General features: G+C 46.7%; 1 protein-coding gene and 1 long non-coding RNA gene across 3 annotated transcripts; one reads left to right on the top strand and one right to left on the bottom strand.

Moving 5' to 3' along the window:
* Positions 1-11: 11 nt before the first annotated feature.
* On the top strand, positions 12-25,123 carry CELA1 (chymotrypsin like elastase 1). Of its 2 annotated transcripts, XM_049625480.1 has the most exons (10): positions 12-4,221; positions 5,849-6,092; positions 7,296-7,438; positions 8,117-8,199; positions 9,373-9,473; positions 10,575-10,700; positions 11,488-11,624; positions 12,893-13,038; positions 23,695-23,844; positions 24,638-25,123. In XM_049625480.1, the coding sequence occupies exons 3-10, from the start codon at positions 7,399-7,401 to the stop codon at positions 24,653-24,655; spliced, it is 801 nt and encodes a 266-aa protein (XP_049481437.1). In that variant the 5' UTR covers positions 12-4,221; positions 5,849-6,092; positions 7,296-7,398; the 3' UTR covers positions 24,656-25,123. The 2 variants fall into 2 exon arrangements, with proteins under 2 accessions (XP_049481437.1, XP_049481438.1); XM_049625481.1 differs by lacking the exon at positions 12-4,221 and having other exon boundaries at positions 5,112-6,092.
* Positions 14,026-27,657, bottom strand: LOC125919061 (uncharacterized). The gene is made up of 4 exons (XR_007456666.1): positions 27,440-27,657; positions 21,308-21,428; positions 17,263-17,349; positions 14,026-14,444 (listed from the first exon to the last, which is right to left on the bottom strand). It is a non-coding gene; the product is annotated as an uncharacterized LOC125919061 (long non-coding RNA).
* Between the last annotated feature and the right edge of the window lie 42 nt (positions 27,658-27,699).

The raw sequence follows: 27,699 nt of genomic DNA, 5'->3' as shown, positions 1-27,699 counted from the left end.
ATTTTTATTTAAATCCAAGTTAATGGGTGCCTGGTTGGCTTAGCCACATCCAACTGCAGCTTGGGTCATGATCTCACAGTTCATGAGTTCGATCCCTGCATCGGTCTCTGTGTTGACAGCTCAGAGCTTGGAGCCTGCTTCAGATTCTGTCTCCTCTCTCTGCCCCTCTCTGCTTGTGCTCTGTGTGTGTCTCTCTCTCTCAAAAACAAGTAAACATTAAAATAAAATAAAATAAAATAAATATAAAATAAAATAAAATAAGATAAGATAAAATAAATAAATCCCAGTTAGTTAACATATAGTGTAATAATGGTTTCAGGAGAATTTAATGATTTCATCACTTAAACTATAATACCTAGTACTCACCCCAACAAATGCCATCCTTTTCTCTTTTTTAATGTTTATTTTTGAGAAACAGAGAGGAGAGAGACAGAGTGCGAGCAGGGGAGGAGCAAAGAGGGGGAGACACAAAATCCAAAGCAGGCTCTCGGCTCTGAGCTGTCAGCACAGAGCCCGATGCAGGGCTCGAACTTACCGGCTGTGAGATCACGACCTGAGCCAAAGTTGGATGCCCAACCACCTGAGCCAGGTGCACCCCAACAAGTGCCTTCCTTAATGCCCATCACCCATTTAGCCCATCCCCCCCCATCCACCTTCCCTCCAGCAACCCTCAGGTTCTATGTATTTAAGAGTCTCTTATGGTTTGTCTCCCTTTCTGTTTTTATCTAATTTTTCCTTCCCTTCCCCTATTTTCATCTGTTTTGTTTCTTAAATTCCACATATGAGTGAAATCATATGATATTTATCTTTCTCTGACTGACTTACTATTTTACTTAACATAATACGTTTCTAGTTTCATCCACATTGTTGCAAATGGCAAGATTTTATTCTTTTTGACCGCCGAGTAATAGTCCATTGTGTGTGTGTGTATATATATATATATATATATATATATATATATATATATATACACCACATCTTCTTTATCCATTCGTCAGTTGATGGACATTTATCCCATGGATAAATGCCTAGTAGTGCAATTGCTGGGCCGTAGGGTAGTTCTATTTTTAGTTTTTTGAGGAACTTTCATACTGTTTTCCAGAGTGGCTGCACCAGCTTGCATTCCCACCAGCAATGCAAGAGATCCCCTTTCTCTGCACCCTCGTCAACATCTGTTTTTTCCTGAGTTGTTAATTTTAGCCATTCTGACAGGTGTGAGGTGGTACCTCATTGTGGTTTTGATTTGTATTTCCCTGATGATGAGTGATGTTGAGCATCTTTTCATGTGTGTGTTAGCCATCTGGATGTCTTCTTTGGAAAAGTGTCTGTTCATGTCTTTTGCCCATTTTTTCACTGGATTGTTTGATTTTTGGGTGTTGAGTTTGGTAAGTTCTTTGTAGATTTTGGATACTAACCCTTTAACCGATATGTCATTTGCAAATATCTTCTCCCATTCCATCGGTAGCCTTTTAGTTTTGTTGATTGCTTCCTTCGCTTTACAGAACGTTTTTATCTTGATGAGGTCCCATAGTTCATTTTTGCTTTTGTTTCCCTTGCCTCAGGAGACGTGTCTAGTAAGGAGTTGCTGTGGCCGAGGCCAAAGAGGTTGTTGCCTGTTCTCTCCTCTAGGATTTTGATGGTTTCCTGTCTTACATTTAGATCTTGCATCCTTTTTGAATTTATTTTTGTGTATGGTGTAAGACAGTGGTCCGGATTCATTCTTCTGCATGTCACTGTCCAGTTTTCCCAACACCATTTGCTAAAGAGACTGTCTTTTTTCCATTGGCTGTTCTTCTTTGTTGAAGATTAGTTGGCCATACATGTGTGGGTCCATTTCTGGGTTCTCTATTCTGTTCCATTGATCTATGTGTCTGTCTTTGTGCCAGGACCATACTATCTCGATGATTACAGCCTTGTGATACAGCTTGAAGTCCAGAATTGTGATGCCTCCAGCTTTGGTTTTGTTTTCAACATTACTTTGGGTATTTGGGGTCTTTTCTGGTTCCATACAAATTTTAGGATTGTATGTCCTAGCTCTGTGAAGAATCCTGGTGTTCTTTTGATAGAGATTGCATTGAATGTGTAGATTGCTTTGGGTAGTATCGACATTTTAACAATATTTGTTCTTCTAGTCCATGAGCATGAAATGTTTTTCCATTGCTTTGTGTCTTCTTCAATTTCTTTCATAAGCTTTAGATAGTTTTCAGTGTATACATCTTTTACCTCTTTGGTTAGGTTTATTCCTAGGTATGTTATGGTTTTCGGTGCAATTGTAAATGGGATCGATTGCTTGATTTCTGTTGCTTCATTATCGGTGTATAAAAATGCAACCGATTACTGTATGTTCATTTTATACCCTGCGACTTTGCTGAATTCATGTATCAGTTCTAGCAGTTTTTTGGTGGAGTCTTTCGGGTTTTCCATGTCGAGTATAAAGATGGATTTGTAAACCCAGTGGATATCAAGGCAGGACCTTCCTATTCCTTGCAACATCACAGAGCCCCTTCTCTTTGCTCCACATTGATGGAAGAAACAGTCAGAACCTGTGATACTTGGCTTAGAGCTTGCCTTCTGTCCTAAAAACATACTTCCAAGCAGGGAAGGCAGGCTGGGTAGGGCCCAGGGCAGCAATGCTGAGTTCAAGAAAAGTACCTCTGAGTCCACGTCCTGGGTCCCTGGTCATGTAGAGCAGCCACAGAACTAGTGAAATAGTACAGAGGTCTACAGCAGTCTCCCTGCTAATATTGGAGCTGAGTAATTTACAGAAAGCACCCTAACAAGAATCCTTTAGCTTACTTCATCTGCATAGTAACCCTGTGAGAAAGACAGGAGGGGAGCCACCTTGCCCATTTTACAGATAAGAAAGTAGAGGCAGGGAGAGATAAAGGGGCTTGTCTGTAGTCCCACAGCTAGTGGATGGCGGGAGCTGAGACTGAGACTTGATTTGGAATGCCGGCTGAGCCAGCGCTCCTTCCACCACACCACAGGAACGCTAGACACCTAGCCATCAGCCTTCCCATTCTCTCTTCCCTCCATGCTGATCACTTCTGACTGGCGGGTCTCTGTAAAGCCTAGAACGGTGGAGCCAGGTAGCCATGAGGGAGGCCATATTTGGGGATCCTGGGATGTTCATGTTGAAAGCCAGCTCATGGAGCCTGGGATTCTCAGGTCTAAGTCCTAGAAGCCTTGTTCCAGTGCCCCATCTATACTGTAGATGAAAAGCCAAGTGGCAATGGGTGAAGTTGAGGGCAGGTGAGGGCAATGCCCAGCAGCCCCTGAACCTCTAAAGGTCAGTGAGCACCATTTGAAACCATCATTATAGTCCAGCCTTATCGTTTTCATATTGTGAAACCGAGGCCAGATGAGGGAAATAATTTGTCCAATGCCACACAGCAAGGTATTGGCAACCTGAGGCCCTGGGAAGTCTGAGGAAGTAGGGACAGTGTGTAGAATTGAGCAGGACTGCTTAACTGGCCTTGAGTGCTGTACCCACATGAAGTTTCCACGTCGAGCAGACCCAGCATGCATGTCAGCTCTTCTCCAAGCAAGTTGGACCCCACCATACATGGCCACCTTGTCTGAACTAGAGAGCCCAGCTGCCTAGAGGAAGACTCACACTCCTTCCAGAAGGGCTTCTGACTTTCCATAGCAGGCTGTCATCTTGGGCATTACCACATGAGGGTGCCATGGGACCGCAGCTGCCTCTCCCTGCACAACTCCCACAGCAGGAGGTCTAAGTTGCTAAGAGCCTTCAGGACCCTGTGGAGGAAACATTCTGGGGGTAGCCTAGCCAGAGGGAGAGTGGAGAGTGGCAGGATGTGGCCAGGATGTGGCCAGGGGTGGGGAAAGTAAAAACTCCTTGCTGGCAAAAATTGGACACGAGGTCCCAGGGAAAATAAAGGGTTTATGGCATTGGTAAAGGAAACTTACCACTGGTTCCTCCTCCCCCATAGTGTCCCTTAGCTGATCTGTTGGAGAATCAGTTGGCTCAGGCTGTGTAGAGCCACACACATCACCTCTGAAAAGTTCTGTCACATCACTGTCTCTTGTCCCCAGACATCCCTGTGGCCCCTAATCTAGCCTACATAATGTGTGTCAAGCCCATGTGGACACGAGCAGATGTAAGATGCGGCTTTTCCTCCACGGAGCTTATACCCTAGAGCTGGCGAAGCAGCTGCAAGCAAGTCAGGACCAGCTTGGAGATGTTCAGAGATGCGCCAGGTGAGATGGAAAGAACGGCTCCTTCCATTTAGGGGAGTCAGGGAAGGCCTCACAAAGATGGTGACATTTGACCTTTGACCTCAGGGGTGGGTCCTTAGGTGGGATCCCACACAAGCAACCATCGAGACTCAGAAGAGTCACAGAGAGACAAAGGTACAAGTGGATCTGACAAACCAAGGGGACATCAGGGTGAAGGAGTGGTGGATGTAGAAGCTAGAGGATGGGGACCGCATTGTGACTTTCATGGGACCTAGGCCCTTTTGTCTTCATAAAAAAAAATTTTTTTTTAATTACGTTTCACAACCGCATTGGTATAAAAATGAATATAATCCAGGCTGATGGTATTCATTTTATTTCTTCTGATTTTAAAAGAAATGAAAACTTTGTGGGCCTTAAAAGTGTTGTGGGCCCTAGGCACTGTACCTGCTGTGCCTATGGGATAAGTCGGCCTGCAGAACAGTGGGTTGGGACCCAAGTGAGAAGACTTTGAAGGCCATGCTAATTCGGGTAAACCATAGGGAGCCAGAGATCCCAACTCTAATCCTAGCTTTATCTTTGGTTGCATTAAGGATCCAAACATTTATCAGGTGTTGATTGTTTGCCATTTATCCCATATCCTTCATGCTCTTATGGCTTCACTCAACAGCTCTCCAGCCAATATCATGATATATGCCCAACCAAGGTGGCCTGTTTAGTGCCAAGTTTCCTCACCCCTGTGCAAAAGCAGTATAATCTCTCCCAGGGGCAGTCAGCTAAGAGTAACTCACAGGGAATGAGAGGTGCAGCAGAAGAGAGGAAGAAAGCACATACGACACCTAGAGAGTAGGTCCAGATTGGGGAGTGAGGGGAGCACTAGGGGAGATTGGTGGTCAAGAAGAGGGAGAGGCCACTGATGGGGTGATACAAGACTTCGTGGCCTCCCCTTAGCTGGGGCTGGCCTCACCCTACCCCAGTATCTGCACTGTTCCTTAAAATTCACCCCTCTGATCATTCTCAGAGTTCACCTAAAACCTTAACACCTTGCTTAAATCTTGCTTAAAACCTTGATGCTGTGCTACTATCCCCTGGTTCCCAAAGACTCTCACTGTAGCGTTAAATGGCTGGTCCCTCTTGGGGCTCTATTTCCTACTTGAAGAATATTGGCGCCATTGCCCAAAATAGCCAAATACCCCAGGAGAGATTCTTATTGTTAATTACAAAAGTAATGGTGTAGAGGAGCCAAACGATACCGAAAAACATGAGTTTAAGAAGTGAAATTGATCCTCACGATGCCTCCCTACCTCTTGACTCATTCCCTAGAAGTACCAACTTCCGGGTATAAACCCTTTCATACCCTTTTTCTGTGAATAACAAGTACACACATACCCAGTACCATATCATTTGCAATTTGATGTCTTCATCTGATATCCCAAGGACATCTTTTCATGTCAGTTCATTAAAGTCTAACTCATTCTTTTTAAAAGCTGGAGAGTGCCCCATCATTTGGTTACACCTAATTTCTTTCACCTTTCCCTGCTGATGAACACTTGGGGTTTTTTTTTCCCAATCCTGCGACAAGTTGGTGACAACCTCTACCATAACCCGCGTCCTCGTACATTTATTTTTGTGCCTGTGTCTCTTTCAAAAGGATTGCAATCCTAGAATTAGAATTGCTTGGTCAGAAGAAACACAATGCCTCAACATTTAAACCACAACTACTGTCTACGTCTGGCCCGAACGGTGAAAATGGGAGTCTGACCAGCAGTAGAGATGAGGCTGGGCCATGCAGACTAGGCACCGGTTGCTGGTTGCGAGGGCCTTAAGTGTCGTCCCTGAAGACTTTGGTTTTTATGCAAACACAGATTGGGTGGCCCTAGGCCAAGGGTACGGAGGTGAGTGTGACATCGATGGCGCCCTTAGAGGCTTACTTTGGAGTATGTGATATTGAGGGGTAATGTTTAGGTGGCCCTAAAGGCCTCCTCTTGGGCTTCTCATCCTGGAGCTAGAGCTGGCTTCTTAACTAGGGAGGTGGGGAGAGGATGGCCAAAGAGGCCCAGTTCCCCAGCCCAGCTCAGCTCAGCCTCTTCCCCATCTGCTTTTATTGGAATCCTGGCAGTCAGACTGGAAAGGGGGTCCTCCGGGTGCCCCGAGAGCCATAATGTGATAGCCCCAAACTCTATGACATGGCCTACGGAGCTCCTTCCTACAGCTTTTTCCAGGCCTCTCTTGCAACTGCAGGCATGAACCTTGGATTCTGGAAAGTGTCTAGGCCACAAAGACCCCCAGGTGAACCAGATGACTCTCCTGCCTCCCTCCAGGCTTCCTGGCTTCTCTCTGCCTAAATCACAGCCCTGCTCTTGGCCCTCTGCTCTGGGGCCTCCCGACCCAAAGTCCTCTGCCCGCCTCAAGGCGCCCTGCCCCTCCCTCCTTTCTCCTCTCCTGACTTTGACAGGCAGGGCCCTTCATCACCTACAGGCCAGGCCTGTTCCTCACCTGCTCCCTCTGCCCTCCATGCTCACAGTGCTCAGACCATCTCCCCATCCTGGGGCTACCCCTTCTAACCCACCTCATGGTCTCCTTCTCTGGGAGCTCTCTGGTTGGCTTTCTGTCTGAGTCTCCCCAAACCCGTTTCTTAGTACCTTCTTCCACCAGAATTCTCTCCACCATCCCTACTTGGTTTAGTCCTCCTGCATTTACACCTCTGTCCTGGAGGCATAGCCCACCTTCCTCGTTGGGCAGGGGGAGGTCGTGGTCTCTTCTTTTTGCTAACTACTCTTCCCTCCTCCACACCCACCCCTTGCCTCCACCTCCTGGTGCACTGAATGGATCTCTGCACTTACAGTGTCACTGAGGACAGTAAGGCAGTGACAGACTGTGAAGGGAGCACCCTGATGGAAAGACCAGCCCTGGTTCCCTCTCTTTTTTCTGAAAAAAGAGTTCACTGGATGCCTTTCCACTGAATGCAGATGCTTAAGTCAGCCCTAACCTGACCTTGTTCTGCCTTTGAACAACAGATAAATTAGTTTACTTGAAAATACATCTTTTCATTTGTATTTCCACGTCACCTGTGATTTTCCCCAGCCTTCCATCTGCAGCCCTGACAGCTGGCAGCAAGACGGTCAGCAAAGCTGCTGATAAGAGGAGTACAAAGAGGGCTTGGTTCATGGCAAGGGGGCAGTGGTCTGCTCGGCCGGCAACATGCTACGCTTCTTGGTGCTCGCCACCCTGGTCCTTTATGGTAAGTGGGTCCTCGAGCCTGACTTCTATAGGGCGGAGGATTTGGACAGCAGAGCCAAAAGCTATCCTGAAGTCCAGGCCTGCTCTCTATCCCAGGGTGAGATTGGACACCCTGTGGGTCTAGCAAAAACTTTACCCTCCTGGAATCCAGGGTAGGAGCAGTGAGAGCCACTCTCCATGCAGGACCCTCTGGATGGCAGGGCCTTGAGCCACGAAACAGAGAAGCCCCTTTCATGGGTCTGGGCTTCCTTACCACCCTCATCGACAGGAAGACATCCTCAGCAGGTGTCTGGCTGGGATGTGCACTGCCGTCCTTGCCCCCTGGAGAATCCTGCCAAAGCACCGTATGTGTGGGTAGAGGGGTGAGAGGTCACCTCGGGCCATTAGGATGACCCCGAGCAAGGCTGAGACCACAGGGAGCCTCTGGGGCCCTAGCCCAGTGATGTGAGATGGGTCCTTCGTAGCATGCCAGAGTTCTGGGGACACCTGGGGGTGGGGGGAAGCAGAAGCCACTCGGACTCCCCTGTTTGGCGAAAGGGCTCCCATAACTCTTAGCTGGGCCCCTCACTTGCTAGGGAGGAACTGTGAATTCGCAGACAAAGCACAACAGCCACCCTGCCCCCCACCCTGAGCTGACCCCATGCTTAGTCATCACTCACTTTTCTTCTGCCCCACAAAGGACACAACACCCAGGACTTTCCAGAAACCAACGCCCGGGTAGTTGGAGGGACTGAGGCCCGGAAGAATTCCTGGCCCTCGCAGGTGGGTGTTCCTTCACAGCCCCAGACTTCCAACAAAACGAGAGCTGCATGTGTGCTGGTATACAACATCATGTGTGTTTGTGCACATCCTTACCCACAAGTTCTCTAACTGTCTGGATTCTAGAGGTAAAAGGTTGAACGGGTCCAGGCTTAAGGTGGAAGAAGCATACAAAAGGTTTGGGGGAGGGGATCTGAACACCAGCCACACTTACTTTCCCAGGCAAGCACCCAAACCCAAACCACATTTATGTTCCCAGTGGCACGAGCAAGACTGCATGCCAGACCCACAGCTCCACGTCCCAATACCCTGACACACACACACACACACACACACACACACACACACACACACACCACTCCGCACTGTGTGCCTCTGCATTCAAGCACACCCCCCCACCCCCCCCCCCCCCCCCCCCCCCCCAAGTAGAGCATGTAGCTTATTTGGCTATTTAAAGCGTTTCTACTTTCGTCACAGGGCAGCTAGGCTTTGAGTTAAGCAATTCTAAATGCGTAAAACTGGCAAATTAACTGGTGAATAACCACACTTTGAGAGGAATCACTCCAATTGGAATTCAATTCAGTTCACCGAAGTTTGCACCCGAATTTTCAGAAGTAGAGCGATGGTGGAACACGAGGTGCTGAGGAAGACATGAACTGATAAAATTGAATATTCCAGTGGTGGTTCTGAGTATTCCCTGAAGTGGGGGGACAGGACATGTCTGGAGGTCATTGGAGGGGGAGCTCTGGAGACCTAAGCCTGTGGGTTAGGTGATGGAGCCATTCCATGGCCACGTTTCCTTCCAAGAGGGAATGCAGGTCAAAGGACCTGGGTTCTTGGCCCTTTGCACCAACCCCGAGTGGGGATGTCAAATACACTGTGTGTGTGCCTTTCCTCCCCCATCCACGTACACAGCAAACATCACCCAACAGTGGAGCACTCCCTGCTGATCCCGGGGCCGTCGGCACACCCCTTCTCACCGCCACTCCGAGGAGCCAATAGCGACCGATCAGTAGAAACTGACAGGTCAGATGAAACCCATTTGCCATCTCTGGCCCACAAAGCTGGAGAATGTTTGGAAGGATGGAAGGAATGGAAAGAAGTGTAATATGCAGTTTGGGGCAAAGCCTTTTAAGAAACGCCAACCTCTCCCTCCTTTCTCTCCTCCCCTTCTAGATTTCCCTCCAGTACCTCTCTGGGGGCAAATGGTATCACACCTGTGGGGGGACCCTCATCAGACAGAACTGGGTGATGACAGCTGCTCACTGCGTGGACCGGTGAGAAAAACAAAACCCAGCTTTGCTGAGCTTCTGGAAGGGGAGAAGTCTGGCCTTTCTGGAGGAAGATGTATCTTTGAGCACTCAGGACAAGCCTTTAAGGGGGTGTTGGGGGGCCTGTGGGGAGGTAGTAGACTATAATGAAAGGTACAGATTTTGGCATCGGGCAAGCTTAGGTTCCCATCCCGTTTCGCCTTCTACCTTTGTGCCTTTGGATGACTTCCTTAGCTTCTCTAAGCTCTCATTCTCTTATTTCTAAAATGGGGTCGGGGCGCCTGGGTGGCTCAGTCGGTTAAGCGGCCGACTTCAGCTCGGGTCATGATCTCGCGGTCCGTGAGTTCGAGCCCCGCGTCGGGCTCTGTGCGGACAGCTCAGAGCCTGGAGCCTGTTTCAGATTCTGTGTCTCCCTCTCTCTGACCCTCCCCCGTTCATGCTCTGTCTCTCTCTGTCTCAAAAATAAATAAACGTTAAAAAAAAATTTAAAATGGGGTCATAATACCTACTTTGCCGAGTTATTGTGAGGATTAAGTAGGTAAATATTTCAGTGCCTGGTCAATGCCTGGCTGGCAATCATTTTTGTTCGTATGTGTCTTGAGCAACTGTTCTCAAATTTGAGCATGGATCAGAATCACCTGGAAGGCACAAATCAGAGCTTCTGACTTGGTGGGTTCAGGTTGAAGGCTGATAATCCGCATTTCTCACAAGTTTCCGGGTTATGCTGGCGCTGCTGGCCCAGGGATCATGCTTTAAACTATTGGTTTATCCTTCCCTCAAAATCTCTCTGTGGGCTGAGAGCCATTATTTCATTTATGTTCACCATACCTCTCCCAGGCTATGAGATACTCAGCCTCTGCTGCTGGGCTTTAAAAATGGGTCAGTGAAGTTGCTGGCAGTTTTTGTCACCGCCACAGGTTAGTAAATTCGAGAACGAGGGGGCTTGTTACTGCCTCGTCTTCCAGGCTTTTTCATCTGCCCTCTGCCTGGGCCAGTTACGATGAGTTCTTGTTCTAAAGATAAGATGTGAGATGGCTTCCCAACTTTTCTCTGAGGGAAAAGAGCCCCCTGGATCACTCAGGGCTTCCTGCTCTTGTCTCACTCCAGCAAAATGACCTTCCGTGTGGTGGCTGGAGAGCACAACCTGAGCCAGAACGATGGCACCGAGCAGCGTGTGAGTGTGCAGAACATCGTGGTGCATCGCTACTGGAACAGCAATAACGTGGCCGCCGGGTAGGGACAGGGCTGGGCTGGCCTTGGCCTGGAGGTAGGGGGCTGACTGGCCAGCAACAGGGGCTTGGCTTCCGTCACGTTCATTCGGAAGGCCTCTGAGAATTTAGCTTTTGGGAGGCTTGAGAATTTTGGAAGGCCTTTGTGACTTGTTTGATCTAGGCTGGTTTGCGTGATCGGGTCACCTGAAATTCCTTCTCTGCAGCGTTCAAGGTTTCCATTTCTGCTGTTGCTTAGTATTCATTTTAGGGAATTGACTCCGTCAGCAAAAGTAAATGTCTTAAAATGAATCTGATCTGAGAAAACTCGTGCCAGACTGAGCCGTACGTTTTGGGAAAGGGGGTAGTTAAAATGGTGGTCAGTGCTGGGGGTCGTGGGGGGCGGGGAGCGGGTTCAAGGAGCTGGGATATCGCCGCGGAGTTTTCAGACCCACGCGGCACGGTAGGTCTTTCTTCCCTGAGAATTCTTCTCTATGGCCAAGATCACAGCACTCGGCTCCTTTCTGATTCCCCATTCATAACTGAGAGACGTAAGCCCCACTACCACCACCGAGGTCGCAGAGGCCACAGCTAGACCACAACACCAAGACCTCACCAGCAGGTGCTGCTGTTCGACAAGTAATATCCTACAATCCAGCTGTGTTTGACTGAGTCGGAGGCTGAGCAAACCAGCCTCCCCCTTTCTCTGAGTTGTTCCTTTCGAATTCTATGGGCACACAAAGGCCTTAGTGAGGGCCGCCCCGCGTGCCGACCTTGACGGAAGGCCTGAGCAGGCTCGTTTCCTCCCACAGCTATGACATTGCCCTGCTGCGCCTGGCCCAGAGAGTTACCCTCAACAACTATGTGCAGCTGGGTGTCCTGCCCCCGGCGGGGGCCATCCTGGCCAACAACAATCCCTGCTACATCACGGGCTGGGGCATGACCAAGAGTAAGTCGCCTGCGTTGGCAAAATCCACCACACGGGGCTTGAGTAGGTAGCTGGGCTTCTGGGGAGCATTTTTCTGTAGCCCTAGGTCGCAGCCCTAGTCAGGGACGAGGAACCAGAGATCAAAGAACTGGTGCGTGAAATCGAGCTAAGAATAGGCCATGGAACAGTCAAGTCAGAGATTCATAGAGTCTTATAACTGAGAAACAAAACAAAACAAAACATGCCACCTTCCCTCACGGCGTATTTTTACAAGCCTCTCATTTTATAACCTGAGGAAACTGAGGCCCAAGAAAATTAAGACCACGTGACTGGTTAGTAACTAGTTCGCTGGAGCCAGGACCCGGGTATCTGGCTCCCACTCTGGTGGTCGTTACACCATCACGCTACCTCCAAAGTCGCCGGGCTGTGGGTTGGGGTGAATAAACCAGAGGTAGCCGTAGGTCCAGAGGAGTGAAGGCAAAAGAGAACTCAGCTAGCTCTCTTCTGCTCATCGCGGGAAGAGTTCGGGTAGGCAATGCCATCCAGACAACACAGAAAGGTAGGACGGGCTATGAGCAGAGATGGTTAAGAAGGGCAGGGACATTAGGACTGACACAGACATCTGTCAGCCAGGAGGCGGTATTTGAGCTCTGGGGGAGAGGCAAGGCCTTGCCACAAGCAGCCAGTCTGCTGGGAAAACCTGGAGCTGACAGAGACAGAGAGAGAGAGAGAGAGAGAGAGAGAGACATGCTTCTAATGCAGCTGCTCTCAGTTCACTTAATATCATAGTGGTTCGACCTCCTGATCTCTAGAACATGAAAGCATCGTTGTAAGGATGCAGAGAAGTAATTCATGTGCAAAGGCTTTGAAAAGTCCAAAGAGCCAGATAAAGGAAAGCTGCAGCAAGCTCTTAGGACATGAAAAGAAGGGTGTATGGTCCCGGTTCTGCTTCGTGGCGTTTACAGTGTGAAGTGAAAGCAGGGGAGTTCTCGACAAATACGACCATTCCGGTGACTTTAAAGTGCTTTCCTTTTTTTAAGCAGCAGTAGGGAGATTGGAGGTTGGTGGTTTGGAGCTTGGGAACAGCGATCAAGGATGAGCCCTGAAGGAAGGGGCCCGTAGCTTGCATATAAAGTGGGGAGGGGAGAGGATGTGTGGCACGCCCTGGAAGGAGCTTGCCCTGAGTTCAGCTTTCACTGGAGCTTGGGAAGGCTTGGGAGGGTGTGGAAGGCTCCCCCCGCCCCCGAGAGGGTTTGGGGCTGACCTCCAACGCTGTGTGTCCTGTTCAGCCAATGGGCACCTGGCCCAGGCCCTGCAGCAGGCTTACCTGCCCAGTGTGGACTATGCCACCTGCTCCAGTTCCAGCTACTGGGGCTCCACCGTGAAGAGCACCATGATATGCGCTGGAGGAGACGGAATTCGCTCTGGATGCCAGGTGAACACATGCAGGAGGCATCAGGAATCGCAGGCTGGGCCCCTCCCCTCTTGGCCTCCCAAACCCCACCCCCAACCTTTTCCTCACTCCCTTTTCCACACCTGCTCCCACCCCCTGTCCAGACTCCGCTTGCTACTCTGGCGTCTCAGTGAGAATGAGTCTGTGCCAGGAACTCGGCACTCAAGGAATCTGCTGAAATTCACCTTGCCTAATGCCCTGACCTCAGAGGCTTGGATGTGGCCCAACATTTGCGTGTTGGTGTATGTGTGCGTTCTTTGGAAGTTGTTTGTCACCTAGACTTTTTACAGCCTGGAGTGGTGGTGGTCGTAACTGTGTATAAGAAAAGCTCTGTTCCCATCGATCCCAGCTTTCCTTGTGCCTCCTTCTTCACCAACCCTTTACCTCAGTAGTATTTCCAGGAGTATATACGGATGAATGGGGCAGGGGAGAGCGCACAAAATAGTGTTATAATCATTTATATATATGATACATGGGATCCTCTTCTCTTTAGACAAAATCAGTCAGCAGTGTACCATCTTACAGATTTCTTGATGCAGTTCAACAAATGTTCTTGATTATCTATTAGAGGCCAGACACTGTGCTAAGTGTTAGGGATACAAAGATGACTCAAATACAGTGTTTTAGTGGAGGAATGGCAGGAGCAGACATACGATAGAACGTGTAATACAACGTGGGTAAGTGTCATAATAAAGATACGCGTAGGGTGATATAGGAGCCCAAAAGATAGGCACTTACCTGTACCTGTTGGGGTCAGAAAAGACTTGCTTCCCCCCAAGAAAGTGGAGCCTGTAGTGAGTCCTGATGGTTAAATGGGAGAAAGCCAGGCATAAAGGGGAAAAGCTCTTCAGAGAGAGAAACAGCATGAATGAGGGCATGGGCCAAGAAACCATCTAGAACACTTAGAGAATTACAGGGCCTTCCCTACAGCTGGAGCAGAGGTCAGAGCCCACAAGCCTCCAAATCCACGGCCTGTTTCTCTGCAACCATTCTGTAGAATGCTTTTTACATTTTTAAATGGTTGGGAATAAATTTACAAAAATAATGTCATGACACATGAAAAATATAAGATTCTAATGTTCATTAAAGAGCATTTAATTGGAACAAATACAGCCATACTTGTTTATTTACATATTATTCGCGGCTGCTTTCAGAGAGTTGAATAGTTGAAACAAAGACTCCACAGGCTGCAGAATCTAAAATGTTTACTATTTGGCCCTTTATAGAAAAAGTTGGCTGACCCTTGGTCTAGAAATAAACTATTACCATACCAGAGAAGGTCAGGAGAGGACACTGAAGGCAAGCAGGAGCCACGTGACTTAGGGCTTCAAGTGCCATGTGCAGGGGAAGAAAATTTTTCCGTCTTCCTTCTAGGTTCTTTGGCTCACCTAATAATTAAATTGACATAGGACAGATTAGCAGGAGAAAAACGAATTTAATCTCATATGTGCAGGAGCTCATAAACATTTGAGACTCAAAGAACTTTTAGACAAAGAAAAAATAAATCTGTGAAGAATTGGCAAGACAAAGAAGTTTGGGTTTGGTGTAAATTAGTTAAGACCCAACAAGGTGAGGTAAGAGGGTTTGTTCTATAGCCCTGAATTCCCTATATCCAACCATAAGGATGTCTCCTTCCCTCCTGGTACGGGGGGGTACCTTTCACATGGGACATTTATTTTCTGCTTTCCGAGAAACAAAGTAGGGTTAGAATATCCTTCTTACATTGTCTGTGCTTAAGTAACTTTAATTCAAAATAATCAAGGTCCCAAAGTGGTATATTTTGGGGCAGCCTGCCCTGAATCTCCATCACATGCTTAGGGACATGAACTTTATCTCTTGGGCACTGGGAAACCATTGAAGAGTTATAAAAAGGAGAATAGCATTATCAGAGTTGCCTTTTAGAGGTATCGTCTAATGACAAGGTAAGCGTGTCTTTGAAGAGGGGAAGGGTGGATGAGAGACAGGTTAGGAGACTATTGTAATTATCTAGGCAATAAATTTGAGGGCTTGAACTAGGGCAGTGGAGAGGAGGGAGAAAGAAGGAGCAACTGGAGTGACTTCCAGGCATCCGGTTTAAGTGATTTAGGGGAGGGGTTTGCTGCCTCCAATGACAGAAGGTTTATAGGATTTGGGAAAGAAGGTGATGAACTTGATTCTGAACAAGTTGAGTCTGAAATCCCAATGGGACATTCAGGTATAATTAACCAGTAAGTAATTAGATATAAAGAAGAAGAGAGTGTGGGGAGAGCTGGGCTAGAGATACAGCAGATGAGCTCCACTCCCCACCCCAGCCACCCCCATCCTGCAGGGGAAAGGTTGTAGAACGAGAAAAGAAAGAACAGTGAGTTGAGGAAAAACTATGATAACATGAATACTTGAATGCTGCAGGGGTAGGTGGAGGACAAAGAACCCATAAGACCTAAGAGGAATGAGAGGTGATAAGGGTTTTCCAGAATCTCAGGAAATACTAACGTGTCATACACAGTATGACACAGTGCATCCAGGAGCCACAGTAGATCACTGAAGTGCCGACTTGCACAGTTGGTGGGTCACTGGTAACTGGCAAGAACAGTTTCAGTAGACTGGAGGGGGCAGAAGTTTTACTGAAGATAAGAAATGAAGAGGCAACAAGAAACATAGTAAGGAATGGAGAATGCTCTTCCAAGAATCTTGGGGGAAAGAGAGGGACCAAAAAAAAAAAAAAAGTCTGGTAGCTTTAAGGAGAATGACAAGTCATGGAGGGGCTGAATATAGTATGTTAAAAGTGAGTGTGTTAATAGGCAGAGAAGAAAGCATCTTGTAGAGTCAGTGAGAGGAAATAACGGATGGCACAAGATCCCAGAGGAAGAGCGATGGAACCAAGAGCACGGGAAGAGAGACACCAAAATGTGCGCGGATATGAAAGAGTGTGCAGGCTGGGTGGCTGGAGCATGGCAGGGGTTTGCATTATTTTGTCTATTTACTTATGAAATAGGAGTCAGGTTGGATGCTGATAATGAAGGTACAAGGGTTGTATGGGTCTGGATTAATTAAAGTGAGTAGGACGATGACTGACCTCCAAGATGTTACTGATAGAGTGAGGTTGCAGACCACGCAGTGACTAAGTGAGCGTGTGATTCACTCCATTTTACTCAAGACCCAGTTGCAGGGATGCGTTAATCCAGGGCTGGGTTTTCCTGCATTACTGGAGCTAAAGGACAAGACTGCAGACCAAATGCAAGGTCCGAGCTGAGTGGAAAAAGAGAAGCCAGCTGTAGGATGGTAGGCTGACTGAAAGAGTAGGATCAAAGGACCAAATGTTTCTGGTGAGCACCTAGAACCATGGAAGTAAGGTGACCAGCTCATCCCAGTTTGCCCTCCTAGTGTTAAAACATAGAAGTCCTGTATCCTGGGAGCCCTACATGCAGGTAGAGACTGATAGGTAAGCAGTTCTCTTCCAGGTCCTCACCAGCCAGCTTCCCCTATTACCTTAAGGTTTAACCTTTCTGAGTTAATTGACTTTCCCTCTGCTCTCTCGGGGTCTTAAAGTCTGAATAAGTAGAGTACTTTTCTTCCTGCAGCCGCTCTAAACTGACAATTCTCTGAGGCAGTTGTGTCTCCAGATCCCTTGCCACTGGAGTTTCCCAAGAGTGTGTCTTCTGGGTTTTCAGACTTCTGGGTCCCCCAACTCTTCACCTCAGAATGGATCCACTCATTCCCACCGAGCTCCTTCCCAGCTCTTCCTCCTGCCCTCAGATCCTCAGCCACACCTTCCATCTCTCCAGAGCCTGTGTTTCTTTTCAAGTCAATTAACATAAGATGATAGTGTTATATGTAATTTAATTACCTTCCATTCCTCTAGCCCAGAAACACTCTCAACCCTCTATTAGAATTTGGGTGGAAGATTTTTAGGTTGTTTTGTTTGATTTGTTTTGAGTGCAGTAGTCTAAAGAAAACATCCTCTTTTCCTAAGCAGTAGTTGGGGTGTGGTACAGCTAGTTCCTTTTTAAAAGAATCATCCCCAATGTGAACTTTTGGTGTCTTTTCCTTTTAAGCTTCAATTTTTAACGAGGCTATATGTATTAAGTTGCTTAAGGTGAAAAATAAAACTATGAGTTTAATGATGGAAAAGAACAATCATTGTGTTCCTTCCACTCTTCTAGATCTCCCTCCCCAGAAGGGACCACTTTCAACTCTTGTCAGCTGATTCTTTTGGGGTCTCCATACCTCTATAAAAATAAATGCTTGTATTCCTACTTTTCAGTTCAGGCATTATGGGTGATGTGGATCTCTCTTCCTTTTTCACAGAGGTACCTGTTAAATAACAAAAATTCAACTGAGTAAATTTGAAGATCAAAGTGGCTTTATTCAAGGACTCAGGAATTGGGGAGTACCCCATCTAGCAAATAGAAAGGAGCTCCATCAAGCTGCAGAAAAGGAAAAGTTTTTAAAGGCAGAGAGGGAGCTGGAATAAAGGAAATTATTAGTAAAGAATGCCTTGTTTTAGGCAAGGTTGTCCTCCCAAGGGGAACAGAGAGGGTCTCTTAGCAGATTACCTCCTCGAGCTGACCAGGAAATTCCAGTTTGGCTGGCTGAAGGTCACGTTTCTGAAAGAAGCTGAAGCTGCAATTAGATTAGGTGTTAAGTTTTTGTGGGGTTTAGCACAAGTGACTCAGTTTTGGATCTACTGTCTCCTCAGCAACTGCCCTGTAGTTCTCACAGCTTTTTGTGAAATTTTGTTGATCCTTTGTGTGGTATTCACAGGTCATATGGTTTTTTGCTTAATCTCTGTGATATTCACAGGCCATGACTTCAGGTTCAACGATCTGTAGGTTGCTCGTTCTCCTCATTCTTTTTCTGATGTTCCTGTTTTGGGGAGATCATTTTCTTGGTGGTTAGTGGCTGTGAACATGCATTTAAAACATTTGACAGAATAACAATGGACAGGGGAGACTATTATGATTACTATAAGCAGAATAATTCCCAGTGTTTAGAATGCACTTTGGAGCCATGGTCCCCAACATCCAAACCAATCAAAATCAAGTCAGTCAAAGAAAGACCCTGTTGTAGCAGTCACCCTTGTAAACCACGTTGGCTTGCTCAGTGATCTTACGTAATTGAGTTTCAGCTTCTCCAGAAGTGTTAATCCAGCATAACAGGTGGTATTGGCCACAGTACAGACATCCCCTCACTTAGCTAAAGATAATTAAGGACTATCCTATCATCAAGAATAACTTATGGGGCACCTGGGTGGTTCAATCAGTTGAGTGTCTGACTCTTGGTTTTGGCTCAGGTCATGATCCCAGGGTCACGGGATCAAGCCCCGCATTGAGCTCTCTGCTCTGTGTTGAGTGTGGAGCCTCTTGAGATTCTCTCTTTCTCTCTCTCTCTCTCTCTCTCTCTCCCTCCCTCCCTCTGACCTTCCTGACTCACTCCCTCTCTCTCTCTCTCTCTCCCTAAGGAAAAAAAAAAAAAAAGAACTTTGGCTAGAGAGTCTAAGGATTTTTATTGGGCAGCTATTGTCTTGGCAACAGATTCTACAATATCTTTAAGAGTTAAAGAGAGGTTTCTGATCATATGCTCATGTACCTTTACTCCTAACCAGGGAAGTGTAGCCCTGCCAAAGGAAGTGAATCCTGAATCATGAAAAATTCCTTTCTAACTCAATGATCTAACTCGATGATTCCTTTCTAACTCAATTCTTTCTCCAACTCGGTGATGTAAATCCAGGGCAATTGTACAATGAGGTGTCTTAGTTCATTTGTGGAAAGCCTAGGGGCACAGTTGGATAACCTAAAAGGCATTTCCTGGCTATGTGCTAGCTATCTGGTCATTCATAGGCCCAAGGGGAGTGATAATTACAACAAAGACAACCCCTCTCAGGGCACAAAACACTTCTCAGTAAGATGGCACTGTTAATGGATTCATTCTCAGGGATTGTTGCATTTGTCCATTCAAGCCAGGGGTCAGTTACGTCTTCTCTCAGCCTGAAATAAAAAGTTGTTCTAGGGGCGCCTGGGTGGCTTGGTCAGTTAAGCGTCCGACTTCGGCTCAGGTCATAATCTCACGGTCCGTGAGTTCGAGCCCCGCGTCGGGCTCTGTGCTGACTGCTCGGAGCCTGGAGCCTGTTTCGGATTCTGTGTCTCCCTCTCTCTCTGCCCCTCCCCTGTTCATGCTCTGTCTCTCTCTGTCTCAAAAATAATAAATAAAAACGTTAAAAAAAAAATTAAAAAAAAAAAAGTTGTTCTAAGTTCCAGAGGTTATCCCCCTTAGCCATGGCCCAGGAGATATGGATGATGGCATTATCTTTCTAGGCCAGCTCCAGAGTGAAGGAAAGAAAGGGAAGAAGAAAGGGTTTCGTATTTAGTCAGTTAAAGTATGAAGTCTTCATCTGGCATCTTGGGAGGAAGCAAGTCTACCTCCATGTCAGCTACTTCTCTTCCTAGTCACTTTGACTGGAACATCTCCAGTGTTTGTGTAGGACCCGATGTCAGGTGGGACCTTCTTCAGCTGTGAGATGCATGTCCAAGTCCCTGGAGTCTGACCACCATCTGGGTGGTGAGGAGGACCTGGGGTAGTCCCTTCCAAGGACTTTCAGGAGCAATCTGTGTTCTTATTGATTCCAAATCAAAAGGGTGAGAGAACATTGGAAATGTTAATTTGAAGAGTCAGAGCCAGATTTTTTTAGGAAACTAGAAGAATTCAGGATCCAGTTTATAAGTACATAACAGAACCTCAGAGACAATTAACAGGATTAGAATCTAATACAGATGATAGTGTAAACATAAGTTCTTCCCTCTACACTTACCTTCATTTTTTTACAGAAGAATTAGTTTGTTTACATTAAACTTTGCCTGATTATTTACATAAGTGCAGCAAGAATAGTGACTGACCACATAAGTTCTTTTTAAGACTGCTTTGCTGGAATCTTACAAGCAAAGTGCCAGGTCAATCTTTCCATGAGGCTTTATTGGCTCTGTAAAGTCAACCTTAGTTTCTTTCTTTTCTTTCCTTCTTCCTTCCTTCCTTCTTTTCTTTTTCTTTCTTTCTTTCTTTTTCTTTCTTTCTTTCTAGTTTTGAGAGAGAGAAAGAGGAGGGGCAGAGAGAAAGGGAGAGAGAGAATCCCAAGCAGGCTCCATGCTGTCAGTGCAGAGTCCAATGTGGGGCTCGATCCCACAAACTGTGTGATCGTGACCTGAGCCAAGATCAAGAGCCAGATGCCTAACCAACTGAGCCACCCAGGCACCCCAAGTTGATCTTAGTTTCTTGAAAGTGTCTGGTCATATCTGAGTCTATGCATAATGTTCTCAAATATGGTATTCCAGTCAGAGCTTTGGTAATATAACCAATGTTTCTAATTGTGTCTTGTTACAAGGAGATCAGATTCTCATTGAACCTATGTAAACAACTAACTGTAGCTTCCCTGGAACAACATGGGCTTGAACTGTGTGGGTCCATTATATGTGGATTCTTTTTTCAATAAATATACAACAGTAAGTGTATTTTCTCTTCCTTATGATTTTCTTCATAACATCTTATTTTCTCTAGCTTACTTTACTGCACGAATACCATATATAACACATCTAACATATAAAATATGTGTTAATTGACTGTTTCTCTTATCAGTAAGGCTTTTGGTCAATAGTAGGCTACTAGTAGTTATACTTTGGAGGAATAAAAAGTTATACAGGGATTTTTGACTACACAGGGAGGGACAGTCAGTGTCCCTAACCCCTATGTTGTTCAAGGGTCAACTGTATATTGTCATGAAAAGACTACTTGAGAATTTTTGAATTCTGGAGGGATCAGGTAGGGAAAAAACAAGTAAATGTTTCACCTTTGGTCACAAATGTATATCTTACCAAATTGTTGATAGCTTAAGAGAAAAGATAAAAAGGTTTCCTAAAATCTGGAAAAGAAAACATTAGACAACCGGTAGTGTTTTAAACAAGAAGTCATACAAATGATAATCATCCTCTCCTCCTCAGTTCACTCATGCCCATGTAATTAACATCTGTCCTATTTGAATCCATTTTTCCCACTAGTTCTGGAAGTTCTCACCCAGTTCAGTTGCTTGATCTGAAAGTTATCAGGAACCTGTATTCTAGAGTACCCGTTAGATTCTTTTCCATGAATTTCTCTGAGGATAAAACACATTTGCAGGAAGCTTTTGTAAAACAGTAACTCTCTGTACATGATAAAAGACCAGAAATGCCCATTATTAAAGATGTGATGAGAGTTCATTCTTAATGGAATTGACAAAGGGACTTACCCATGGCCCTTGGAAATGGTGAGAAAGACAGTAAACTCAGGGTTTGCAGAGTTTTATGCCTGTTTCTTGGTGTCCCCAAAGCTGTCAGAAGTGCCCTTTGCTCTGGCCTCTGCCACCAAATCTGTTAAATAACAAAAATTCAGCTGAGTAAATTTAAAGATCAAAGCAGCTTCATTCAATGATTCATGAATCAGATGGCATCTCCTCGAGCGAACGGAAAGCAGCTTCATTGAGCTGTGGCAAAGAATGCCTTGTTTTAGGCAAAGTGGCCCTCCTAAGGGGTCTATCAGCACATTGCCGCCTAGCGTTGACCTAAAAATTCCAGGTTGGCTGGTTAAAGGTCACATTTCTGGGAGAAACTGAAGCTACCGTTAGGTTAGGTATTAAGTCTTGGTGGAGTTTAGCATAAGTGACTTTATTTTGGGCCTGCTGTCTCCTTTTTAACAGTTGGAACGTTTTGGAAGAGTGTGTTGTGATCAAAAGCAGCATTATAAGTGAGATTACATATATCTTCATGGAGTTAACGGCTGTTCCTGGCTGTCTCCATCCTTTCAGAGACAGGCTTGGCACACACAAGCACGCATATGCTTTATTGTGGGTCGCTAGTCCTGTGTTCCTGTATTTCTCTTTCTTCTTTGATGCTGCAAATCCTTCAGTGAGTTCATGAGAAAGGGAAGCGTTTTGGGGTTTTTTTTTTCCCATTCCTCCCCCCTCCCCTTCTGGCCACTACCACTCTGTTCTCTGTACCTATGAGCTTGTTTTGTTTTGTGTTTAGATTTCACCAGTAAGAGGGATCATCCTGTATCTGCCTTTCTCTGACTGCTTTCACTGAACACACTGCCCTCGAGGTCCATCCACATCGTTTCAAATGGCAAGATTTCCTTCTGTTTTAAGGCCTGAACTCTTATCCATGTTGTATTCTAAAATCACTTTTCATTTCCTGCAGAACTTTGTTTTCCCTGGAGTTAAAAACTGTCTTTAAATCGGCAAAATATATGCCCATTTTATCACTGATTCGGCCCCACACTTCCCCACTAATTTCTTAAGTGACTTATTTTACCCTCTCCTGACCCCAGTATTTTGTGTTTTTGTATGGGTTTATTTGCATTCATCGTGAGAGAGCCTTGGTGGGTTTTCTCATTTTAGAAACTCCAGAACTTTGGTTCTGAAAATGTTTGTTTGTTGATGACTTCTTTCCTTCCATTTTTTATAGTCTCTTTCTAGAATTTCTGTTATTCACCTATTTACCTCCTTAGACGGTCCTCTTATTTTCTTAGTTTCTCTATATTTTGTTTGTTCTACTGTATCTTCCAATCCTTCCAACATTTCATTTCTACTATCATACTCATAATTTCCGAAGGCTCTTTTTGTTTTCTGAATGTTTCGTTTTGCAGTATGCTGTTCTTGCATCATGGATGCAATACTAATCACAGGTTTTTATTGCTTGTTTCCTTCTCCCTGCATACCCTTGGCTGCCCCTTCATTTTTTGTTTACTTCTTTGTCTCTTCGTTTTGAATTCTATTTTTATCTTAGAGGCTTTCTTCAGATGTGTGGTACTCCTTGACCATCTCCTTTCATTTCAGAGTGAGGTAATAAAAAGCTGATCAGTAGCTGTGAGCCTTCGGTGGGATTCATCCACACTGAACTGGTCTGTTGGGTGACCTAGTGAAGGTCTGGTGGTTTCAGTGGAGGACCTCTAATGGCAGGATCTTTAGGTCTTCCTTCTTGTGCTGGTCAGATTTTCCAGAGAACTATCTTTGGTTTTTCTGTCTGGAATTATAGAACTGGCATCCTGGGAGCTGAGTAAGGAGGAGCGTGTTCAGGTAAACCCAGGTTCCTCTGATTCTAAGCCTGAGCATGTAACCATTACCCAATGTATCATTTTCTCTCCCTTTCACCCCAGTTTAGTTTCATGTGTTGACTACTTACCCTGTGTCTAAAGGCTAAGTCTAATTGGAACCACTGGTCTAAATGCTGGGGATGAAGACATCATGAGGACACCCTACTCCCCCCACTCCCAGGTTCGATTTAAGTCAATAAAAGCTATTGAGCTTAAGACATTCAAAGTTCTATGCTAGCACTGTGGAGAGGAAACGTGTCAGTAAGACACAGTCTCAAAAAGCTGTTTCAAAAAGCTCATAGACAGGTGTGGCAGGTAGAAACAAATTATGAAACCAAAATACAAGGCAGAATATGACCTAAGTACAGCAAAAGAAAGGACAGGAAGATGAGATTCATCTGGATTGTGGGGATATGAAGGAAGTAGGGATTTGAATTGGAGCTTTAAAACTGCACAGGGTTTGCATGCAGAAGTGGGGTATAAGCAAAAGCAAAGGTCCAAAGATTTTAAAATGGAGTTTTAGGACCCTCCTTCTCCTCCCTGCAGGGTGATTCTGGGGGCCCTCTCCATTGCCTTGTGAATGGCAAGTATGTTGTCCATGGAGTGACCAGTTTCGTGTCCAGTCTGGGCTGTAACGTCGCCAGGAAGCCCACAGTCTTCACACGGGTCTCTGCTTACATCTCCTGGATCAACAGTGTAAGTCCTCTCACATGACAGGTTGAAACAGGGTCACCTGGAGACCCATACACTGGCGGGGCTGGGGAGCAATAATTGGACAGGGAGGCCATCATCTTCCTTACCACATACGTTTACTCCTTTCCCTTGCCTCCATGATGCATTTCCCCTCAATAATGCTGCCATCCCAAGTTCCCCTCTGCATACCCGCTCAGCCGACATCACCCAAGTGCTTACTGTTTAGGGTAAGGTGGTGACAACAGCAGACCTCAACCGGACAGAGGGCAGTGCTGTCCTAAGTCAAAGCCAAGAGAAAAACAGCTTCAGAAAGTCCTGCGTGCACCTGGGAAAGGGAAGAGTCACTAACGTTTTCTCCCATGAGCTCTTTCTAAGGGCATTATGAGAATCTGCTCTACCCTTTAGCAAGAGGTTTTACTACCTTAGATGATGCTTGAAGGTTAGATGAGGCTTTACCTACACTGACCTAGTGGTAGCTTCACAATCATCCCACCTATGCCCTCTAGCCTTCAAACACACTCTGGAGTCTCGTGGCGTGAACTTTGATTCACAACCATTTCAAGGCCTATTCTTGCCACTAGGTGCTACATATGTGCCTAGAACATTGAATTGTCCTGACACAGCTGAGACCAACTTCCTACCATATACCTACCCTCCCTCTCCTGCCCCCCCCCCCAACTCCCTCAACTCCCCTCAGAAACCCAGGGCCGGGCTACACTCAACCAGGAGCCCTGAAGAAAACAGAAGGGAGGGAGGCAGAAGTTACTGACTGTGGACATATTGGCTTTTCCTTCAGGTCATTGCTCCCAACTGAACGTCTTCCTGAATCTCATGGCCTTCCCAAGATGATGCTTAGACCCAAGAAAGGACTTGAGGCCATCAAGGAAAAAAAACATTCTGAGAGGCCATTGAGCCAGATCCAGAAAAGCAAATAAAACTGAATATGCATGATCATCCTGAGTCTTTTTGTTCGCTATTAGGCCCTCTAGAGGAAATGGAGTTATAGGACCCAAGTTGGATTTCACATTTCTGTGCTGGATCTTCCGTTTACTGCCATTTCACAAACTACGCCAAGTGGGAGTGGTTTTATGTTACTCTTTTTTGCATCGTTTTAGGACCCACCTAGCCATTTATCTGCCCATCTGGTATTTCTCCCATGTACATTTGCTATATGCAAAGGCACAGAGTGTTTTCTAATGTTCTTGAGTGACGAAGCGTGCCCTGACTCTCCCAGGTAGATTGTGAGCTCATCCTTCTTTTGTTCCCCCCTCCAGTGCCTAGAACAGGCGCTCGCCCCACGGTTCTGGGTGATGGTAACTGCTAGGATACACTACAGATCGGGGGATAGGCTTCAGTAGTAGGTCAGATGCCAGCAGACAAAGAAAGTGACAAATTACAAAGGAGGCTAGGGAGGCGAGAATAGAAAAAAAAGGAGAAGATACTGAACGAAGAAAGGAAAGGGTTGAGCAGAACAAAAAGGGAGAAGAGACCGCAATACAGGGCCTCCAGCTAAGTGTGAGTCAGCATGTCAAGGCCAGGACTGAAATAGACCACCGGATCCAGGGTTCTGTAAACCACAGAGAACTGGGAAGCTGATAATTCTGCCTCATCCTGGCCGGGGCTCAGTCTGTTGGAGTGGCCTACAATCGACCGAACAGGGAACCGAAAGAAGGCTAAGAGGTTGAGAAGCAGCTTTTCATAGCGATCACAGAGGACCAGACCAGAGGGAATAGGTAGTTAACATTATAACAGGAGAAACCGGCTAAGACTGGTCCTGGAATGTGCAGGCTGCAAAGTCAGCAAAGGCCTCTGGAACAGCGTAGGCATGCACTGTAAGAAGCTGGGTCGGGACGTCTGCGTCCCCATCTCAATTCCAACACCGAGGAACCGGGGAACCTCTGGGCAAGTCACCAGCTTTTTCTGACTCACTTTCCTCCTCTAGTTAACTTCTGAAGATCGTCCGTGCTCTAAAACCACAGGATTTGGTGATCATCAATTTCAGTTCCCAAGAGACTGGCATGGAAGAGAGTTTCTTAGGAAGCAGTGGCTGGGGGCTGTGTGGCTGAGGATGCCGTGGACTCCTGTCCTGTGAGTGACATCGGTGTTGCCCTCCTTCTGCTAGTGACAGACCTGTTATCATCACCATCTTCTCTCAGTGTTCCCACAGCACCGCCATCCTCTGGCCTTCTCCCCTCTTCTTCCCATCCAACATCAAGTCCTTCCATTTTCTGTACTCTCACCCCTTCTAGAACAGCCCCGCGACGAACATCAAGAATAAACCCTAATGATGTAGAACCTGACAATTTTGTATCCACCTCTATATAAATGCATTAAGCACATACTATTATAATCGTCTGATGACCAGCCCATCTCCACCTTCAGACTTCAAGCATCTTGAGGTCAGAGACTGCATTTTTAAAAATTTATCTTGGGGCGCTTGAGTGGCTCCATCGGTTAAGCATCCAACTTCGGCTCAGGTCATGATCTCACAGTTCATGGGTTCAAGCCCTGCGTGGGGCTCTGTGCTGACAGCTGGGAGCCTGGACCCTGCTTTGGATTCTGTGTCTCCCTCTCTCTGCCTCTCCCCCCTCCCCTCAAAAATGAACAAATGGGGGCGCCTGGGTGGTGCAGTCGGTTAAGCGTCCGACTTCAGCCAGGTCACGATCTCGCGGTCCGTGAGTTCGAGCCCCGCGTCAGGCTCTGGGCTGATGGCTTGGAGCCTGGAGCCTGTTTCCAATTCTGTGTCTCCCTCTCTCTCTGCCCCTCCCCCGTTCATGCTCTGTCTCTCTCTGTCCCAAAAATAAATAAAAAACGTTGAAAAAAAAAATTTAAAAAAAAAAATGAACAAATGTTAAAAAAAATTTTTTTTTTTTTTTTTAATTTTATCTTGGTTTCCCAACACCCAGCAATGCCCAGCACACAGCTGACCCTGAGGGCAGTATGTCTGTTTGGGGGAATGGCCTGTAAAACAATCGAAGACAAGCCTCCCTCTCCACACTCCTCAGGAAATTATTTTGATCCTCTTCCCTTCCTGGAGGAATGTTACCTCCGCTGTAAAATCCGTGAGTAAATGGTTCCTCCAAACCTACTGTTCCTAATTTCCAGCTATCCCCTCAAGGGAGACAGGAAGTAACTTCCTTTCGGGAACCTTCTCCCTCGGGAAGGCACAGATGTAATCTCAGCAGCCTCGTCCCCACTTTCCTGGTCTGTCTTCACTCTGCTCCACCCAGTACAGGCCCTAGTCTGTCCAGCCAGAAAGTCTGCCCCCTCCCCCCCACCCCAGCATGAGCTTCCATTCTCTCCTCCCCAGTCCTTTTCCAGTAAGATCCTCTCCTTTCCCAGGGACCCCCATTTCTACCTCTGGCTCAGTTGTTGCTCCCTTTCAAATCTGCCTGTGGAGTCCTGTCCCTTTCCGCGCTCTATCCCTACCAGTTCTAGGCTTACTGCCAACCTCTCCGCAGAGGCTTTCCATCTTGAAAATCCCTGGCACCAGAAGCGCATTTTACTCGACAACCCAGGAGACGTGCCCGCGGACGTGAAACACGTTTCCCCGATGTGGTCAATGCCCGTGCTAAGTGGAGATCGCGATCTTTTCTACCCCATCGTTCCAGTGGCTTCCCGGTGCTGAGGGTTTCGGCGAATCGGCTTTCTGGCGCAAACGTGTCCTGGCTCGCAGGAGAAAACTCGGTTCCCTGGGGCTGGCGCGCCCGTCCCTCAGGGCTGCGCAGCACTGACGCTGGGCTTGAGTGAGCGCCGCCTGAGGGCAGGCCCAAGTTTCCAGCCTACTCCTGAACAGGTGCAGCCCCCAACCTGGGCTCCAGAAGTGCCCGGTGGCCTGGGGGGGGGGTGGGGGGGGGC

This window comes from Panthera uncia, chromosome B4 (genome assembly GCF_023721935.1).
Source record: "Panthera uncia isolate 11264 chromosome B4, Puncia_PCG_1.0, whole genome shotgun sequence".
In the NCBI taxonomy this organism is placed as follows: Eukaryota; Metazoa; Chordata; class Mammalia; order Carnivora; family Felidae; genus Panthera; species Panthera uncia.
The sequence above is the reverse complement of the archived record's forward strand: the minus strand, read 5'-3'. Positions and strand labels throughout refer to the sequence as shown.